The sequence below is a fragment of the Mus caroli genome, chromosome 14 (genome assembly GCF_900094665.2).
Source record: "Mus caroli chromosome 14, CAROLI_EIJ_v1.1, whole genome shotgun sequence".
In the NCBI taxonomy this organism is placed as follows: domain Eukaryota; kingdom Metazoa; phylum Chordata; class Mammalia; order Rodentia; family Muridae; genus Mus; species Mus caroli.
The window spans coordinates 48006458-48013781 of NC_034583.1; the positions used below are offsets into that span (position 1 = coordinate 48006458).

General features: G+C 39.1%; 1 protein-coding gene across 3 annotated transcripts in view; it reads right to left on the reverse strand.

Annotated features, from left to right (window-relative positions):
- The window catches only part of Pspc1 (paraspeckle component 1), an 82498-nt gene that overhangs the window by 63106 nt on the left and 12068 nt on the right, over nucleotides 1–7324 (reverse strand). For all 3 annotated transcript variants that reach the window (XR_003834829.1, XR_003834828.1, XM_021181553.2), the window contains exons 3-5: nucleotides 5407–5502; nucleotides 3832–4028; nucleotides 915–999 (exon numbers count right to left, since the gene is read on the reverse strand). Coding sequence is in view for 1 of the 3 variants with exons in the window: in XM_021181553.2 (XP_021037212.1) it covers nucleotides 915–999; nucleotides 3832–4028; nucleotides 5407–5502 (378 nt within the window). In the remaining 2 variants the exon portion in view is untranslated. The remainder of the gene's footprint in view (nucleotides 1–914; nucleotides 1000–3831; nucleotides 4029–5406; nucleotides 5503–7324) is intronic.

Below are 7324 nucleotides of genomic sequence, written 5' to 3' on the forward strand. Positions count from 1 at the left end.
GGAGTCACAGACAGTTGTGAGCTGTCGTGTGGGTGCTGGAACAGGAGTCACAGACAGTTGTGAGCTGTCGTGTGGGTGCTGGGAATTGAACCCATATTCTTTATATCGTACTTTGATAATTTTCCAAAACAAAAATATCAAGTTTGTTTCATCTAGCATAGCTTTGTTTAAAACACTAACTTTGGGGGCTGGAGAGCTGGCTCAGCGGTTAAGAGCACAATCTGCTCTTCTAGAGGTCCTGAGTTCAAGTCCCAGCAACCACATGGTGGCTCACAAGTATCTATACTGAGATCTAATGCCCACTTCTGGCATGTAGGTGTACATTAAGATATAGCACTCTTAAAAACAAACAAACAAACAATAACAACCAAAAATTCAGAAACATTAACTTTGATTTCTGAAAATTTGAAGACTAAGTACTTTACAGACCTTGAGCTAGGGATGTAACTCAGTTGGTAAGATGTCTATCTACCATGCAAGAGCCCAGCCAGCACTACATAAACTGGACATAGTGGCACAAGCCTGTAGTTCTAGCACTTAGAAAAAGTAAGGCAGGAAGATCTAGCCTTTGAAGCCAACCTAGTATACAATAGAGTGATGAGCCAACCCCATGGTACAAAGTGAGACTCTGACTCAAAATAAAGCAAGGCAAATAGCAATCCAAATGTACGTATATCTGGAAAAACTGGTAATCACAAGCATTCTTACAATTGCAATGCAGTCAAAGTGACCTTAACCAGCTAAAGAATCATAACAAGAACCACCAAAAAAGAGTTATGGCATATTGTAATTTTCCATGTGGCCAAAAAGGAAAAAAAGTTTTCTTTAGTATTTCTACTATTTTTACAACTTGTTTATAATAAATGGAAATGTTCTCACTGAAACACACACATTTATATTAGATGTTCTTTTACCTCAGTTGTATTTGCTTTCGTTTCTGCAGTTCTTGATTTCTGAGTTCTTCCAAACGTCTGAGTTCTTCTTGACGTCTCATTAGATCTAAAAAATATTAACTACATATTAATATTATCTAACCTTCCTTCTGTTTTCAGATCCAAAAGTGGAATCTCTATTACTGGCACATATAAGAGCTAAGGACAGAGAGGCAGGCGGATTTCTGAGTTCGAGGCCAGCCTGGTATACAAAGTGAGTTCCAGGACAGCCAGGGCTATACAGAGAAACCCTGTCTCAACACCCCCTCCCCCCAAAAAAAAAAGAGCTAAGGAAGTATTGTTTCTACTGCTTCCTTTCTGCTTTTGTCTCAAGGATTTATTTTTATTTTCTATATATGAACATTTTGCCTGCATATATGTGTGTACAACATCATGGCTGGTATCCAAGGAAGTGAGAAGAGGACATTAGATCCCCTACAACTGGAGTTACAGAGTTCTAAGTACAGTGACTGAAGCTGGGTCCTCTAGGAGAGTAGCCAGTGCTTTTAACTGCTGAAACAGCTCTCCAATCACATTTTCTTTTTAGTCTTTTAATTTTTTGTGAGTTTTTTGAGATAAGATCATACCCTAGACAAGTTGTTCTCAACTTATTGATTGCAACCCCTTTGGTGGATCAAATGACCCTTTCACAGGGGTCACCTAAGACCACCAGAAAACACAGGTATTTACATTTCAATCCATAACAGTAACAAAATTACAGTTATGAAGTAGCAATGAGAATAATTTTATGGTAGGAAATTACTAGAACATGAGGAACTATGTTATAGGGTTGAAGCACTTAGGAAGGGAACCATTGAGAACCATTGCTCTGAATCAAACAAGAACTCACTATGTAGTCCAAGGTAGTTTCAAATTCACCACAGCCCACTTTCTCGGCTTCAAAAGTGCCAAGATTATACACATTAGCAACCAAAAAATTGGGACGGAAACATGGCTCAATGTAAGAGTACAGAACAGTGCCGGTCGGTGGTGGCACACGCCTTTAATCCCAGCACTTGGGAGGCAGAGGCAGGCAGATTTCTGAGTTTGAGGCCAGCCTGGTCTAGAGTGAGTTCCAGGCCAGCCAGGGCTACACAGAGAAACCCTGTCTCAAAAAAAGAGTATAACACATATTGTTCTTACAGAGCCACACAGTTCCATTCTGGTATCCACATTAAAAAAAAATAAATAAACTCTGTAACCGTACCCACGGGGACCCAATGTCCTCTTCTGGCCTCCCTGAGCTACAGACATACCATACACTCAGGCAAAACACTCATATACATAAACAAAGAATTCTTTTATTCCCAACACAGGGTACCTACCCCTGGTTGTCTTGGAACTACCTGTATAGACCAGGCTAGCCTTGAACTCCCAAAGGTCTGCCTACCTCTGCCTCCTGAGTGCAAGGATTAAAGGCATGCACCACCACTGCCTTGTTCTAAAAGAAATATTTGCAGAGTCCAGTGAGACTGTTAGAAACACAGTAAAAGATCTCTATTTTATCCTGGCAGAAAGAGAATTTACCAAAAGGATTCAGAGATGAGTCATCAATGTTTTCTACTTTCTAAACTCACTTTATGTAGCCTAGGCTAACCCTGAGATGATTCTTCAGACTCTATGTCAGATGTTGGGAGTGCAAGCATAGGGTACTGCACAGTAATAAACGTGTACTATTCCAGGTACAGTGGTGCACACCAATACCTGAGGGAAGAATCAGGGGCTCAGGTTTATCCTCCAGGATTTAGCCAAGTTAGAGGTAAGCCTGGGCTACATGAACCTCACCTATCTCAAAAATATGTAAGTAAATAAGTAAATAAACACCCTAGAATGGTTTTTAAAGCTAAAATACCAGAAGTTCAATGTCAGCTTGAGTTACACGACAGGGCTAGAAAGATGGATCAGCATTTAAGAGTCTGGGCTGCTCTTCCAGAAGACTTGGGTTCAATTCCCAGCACCCACCCAAATGACAGCTTGGAACCAACTGTAACTCCAGCCCTAGGGGATTGACAGCTTCTGGCCTCTGAAAAGACTGCACACACATGGCTCACATTAAGTCAAATAGCTAATATACATAAAGACAAGTAACTCAAAAGTAATCTAAAATAAACAAACAAAACACCTTCAAAGAAGAGAAAAGGAAAATGTGAGCAAAAGATGAATGGAACAAGGACACAGAAGCTTCTAGGAAGTATTTAAGCAGTCCATCTTACTGCTAGCTATGCCCTCTAATGCTCTCTCTGGCTTCTGAGGGGCAACATGCACACTTGTTACAAAGGCATACTTGCAGACTACATTTGGTACCGACCCAGAGATCTAAATCTGTAACAAATCTGTTCCCAAACTTTTTAGATCAGGGATACTCAATCCCTACTAAATTTCTGACTTTAAAAGAAAAAAATTTTCAATAGGCAGTGGTGGCGCACGCCTTTAATCCCAGCACTGGAGAAGCAGAGGCAGGCGGATCTCCATGTTCGATGCCAGCCTGGTCTACAAGGTAAGTTCCAGGACAGCCAGGGCTTTACAGAGAAACAAACCCTGCCTTGATTTAAAAAAACAAACAAACAACAAAAACAAATAAAAAGTTCTCCCAGTTGTTGTGGCTCTATTCTGAAATTCCAGTAATCAGTATAATAAGGTGTTCAAACAATGCCTGAGTGACCAGGTGAGAAGAGTCTGTTTTTAAAACAACAAAGTTCTCTCAGAACTAGTATATTGAGTTACAACTCCTGTTTCTGAACTCCTAATTGGCAAGTTAATACTAGCACACAGCACTCAAAAGGCAGAGACAAGCAGATCTGCAAGTTCAAGTCTAGTCTGGTATATATATAAAGACCCTGTTCTCCACAACCACAACTACTAATAAAGGACTAACATCTCACTGGCACATCTCCTTTACCTTGCCTCATTAGCATTAACTGGTGTTCATGTCTAGCTGCTTCCATCTCTGCCTCCAGTTTCTCCTTGGCTTCTCTGATGTTTCTATCAACTTGTTCCCGCTGCTGCTTTTCCATTTCATCAAGAGCCTTCCATCGAGACGCATATTCAAATTCAAATGTCCCAGGTTGAGCGAACCGTGGTGGCTGCTCTCTTTCCCTGTATTAACATTAAAAACATACAAAAGTGTATACTTAAGAGTAAACAACCACAGAGAATAGTAACTATCACTTACTGGACATTTATGGCCTGAACAGTTAGGCACCATACATTGTCTCATGACAGGATCATGAAATAGATTCTATAAACACAAATTTATGAAATTTTCAAATAGTGCCCAATTGATAATAAATAATGATTCAAACTTACAAAATGCAATACTCCAACCTATGCTTTTATTACTAGCTCTCATAAAGACTTTCTGGTTTTCGTTCAACTACTACACATATTGAAACCTGTAACATACAATCCCAGTAAGCCCTAAGTTAATAGCTTAGAATCAGATTTTCTTAGTAATAAAAATGTTTTGTTATGTACCAAGCTATGTGGATGGGCTAAAGATAACCAACCAGCTCATTCTACCTGTAATTACATATTTAACAGTTATACCCTTATAGGACAGGCATTACCAGTCAACTATTTAATCTCAAATGTGTAATACAATTCCTATGACATATAACTTATGCTACAACTATACATATATACCTTTTCAAAAATTAAATAACAAATGAACAAAGAAATGACTAAATAAAAGATAAAAATTGGCAAGCTTTGTGGGGCATGCCTTTAATCCCAGCACTTTGGAGGTAGAAGGATCTATGAATTCAAGGCCAAGCTGGTCTACATAGTGTGTTTCTGGCCACCAGGGGCTACCTAGTGAGTTCATGTCTCAAAAAAGACAATAAACAAATAAGAGCTACAAATACAACTGAAGCTCAAATGAAGTTTTCAACCATTCTCAACTATGAGGAGTGTCTGGTGAAAGTATTAATACCAGTACAATTCTCATCTCACCTATAGAAACCTTACAGTTGGAATTTTCCTTTTATTTGGGGTTAAAGGGAAGATGAGCTGATATGATTAAATTCCAAGTACTAATACAGAAAGTCACAGAGCAAAAACAGGTAGTGAACACAGAATCACATAGGGTCCAGGAATTTAGGTCAGTAATATACAGAATAAGGCAATAAGGCACAGGATTTGGTCCTTGTGGGTGGAGGTGGGAGGGCAAGAGATGGGGCCAGGTGCAAGGGCAGGCAGATCTCTGAGTTCAAGACCCCATCTCAAAAAGGGAGGGAGGAAGGGAGGGAGGGAGTAGTTCACATATATAAATAAAATATATACATATATATATGTATATATTTATACACACACACACATATATATACATAAAATTAAATAGTTCTTTCAATAAAAATAACATTCCATATAGACCAAACCGCTCATTAACCAGATTGTATTCTAATAGTACTTCATAAAAAATATAATATACCCAAGACAATATATATCTAGAATATCTTTATTAATCAAGTCTTACTTATGGTACTGTTGAGTTTTCTGCATTAGCTTCTCTGGTAAACCATCTTCATCATCAAACTGTTCCATGGGTTCTACAATGACTGGACGAGGTGTTCTAGATAAAAGTATAAAGGCATTAATAAAAATTAATGTCATGCCTACAATTAACATCCTTTATAAGTTTTTATAATAAGAATGTCAAAAAATGTTAGTTAAGGAAAATGTCTAAGTATTATGCATATTTACAGATAAAAATTATGCAAGGCATGGTGGCTCACACCTATAATCCAGTATTGCAGAGGAAGAGGCAGGAGGATCTGAATTTGAGGCCAGCATGCTCTACAGAGCAAGTTCTATTGAATAGCCAGAGCTATTCAATGAGAACCTGACACAAAATTAGCTAATTAATTGTTAAGATCTTTGTCAAAATAGGTAGGCATGGTTGCTATGTTGGTCATTTTGTCTACTTGAGACAAGCTAGAGCCATCTAAGAAAGAATGTGTGGTAGTTTAAATGAGAAAAGCTCCCCACAGTTTTGGGCATTTGCATACTTGGCCCCTAGCTAGTAGCACAGTTTTAGTAATCTTAGGAAGTATAGGTTAGAAGTAGGTTATGGAGAGCTTTCAGTTTCAACAACTCCCACAATTCCCAGTTTGCTCTCTTCTTTGTGCTTTCAATTCAAGATCTAAGCTTTTGTTCAAACAACCATGTCTTCCTCACTCCACCATCACAGAACTGATGGCTCTCCCTGGAACTGTATGGGCAAATACATTCACCCTTTCCTAAGCTGCCCTGGTCATAAGTGTTTTACCACACCAACAAAAAAGTAACTATTACAGAATCTCAACTATGAAAATATCATCAACTGGTCTATGGGCAAACCGATTTTCTTGACTAGTGTGTAAAGGTTACCCCACTGTGGGTGGCAAAACCTCTGGACAGGCGGTTCTGGGATGTATCAAGAAACACACTGAACAAACTCTGATAGCAAGTAAGCAGTACTCCTCCCACAGCCTCTGCTTCAGTTTCTGTCTTAATTTCCTTTCCTGGCTTCTCTTTATAATTGGCCACAACTATAAACCGTTTTTCCAAGTTGCTTTTGGTCAGTTTATTTTCCTGTAGCAACTGAAACCAAACAATAGCTTACAGCTGCCATTCCAGTACACAGTATGTATAAATGTATAGTTCCTGATCTGTGTGCAAAGTGAGAGCTTGTCTCAAGTAACAGGGCAGGAGATTATGGGTTCAACCCCCAGCATACAAAGGCATTATGTGATCCAGATTGGATGTATATGGCTTCTTATCTCAGTCCTACCACTTCAAACACTCAGATTTGCCTATTTCTCAGTCTTCTTTGATCTAGCAATATTGTTCAATCATCTTTCGTTAAAAATTCTCCAACAGAATCTAGAGAACTGGCTCAGTGGTTAAGAGCACTCAGTGGTTAAGAGCACATAGGACCCAGGCTCAATTCCCAGAACCCAAATATGGCAAAATCATGAACTCCAGTTCCAGAGTATCCAATACCTTCTATCTCCTCAGGCACTGCACACACATGATATACAGACATGCATGCACACAAAACACCCACATAATATTTTTTTAACTTTTTTAAAAATTTACTTACTTATTTAATATACATGTATGTCTACATGCCAGAGGAGGGTATCAGATCTCAGTATAGATGGTTGTGAGACATCATGTGGTTGCTAGGAATTGAACTCAGTACCTCTGAAAGAGTAAAAATGCTCTTAAACACTGAACTATATCTCCAGCCCCCCTTTTCTAATTTTATAAAAAAATTCTACCGGGCATAGTAGTGCACGCCTTTAATCCCAGCATTCGGGAGGCAGAGGCAGGCGGATTTCTGAGTTCGAGGCCAGCCTGGTCTACAAAGTGAATTCCAGGACAGCCAGAGCTACACAGAGAAACCCTGT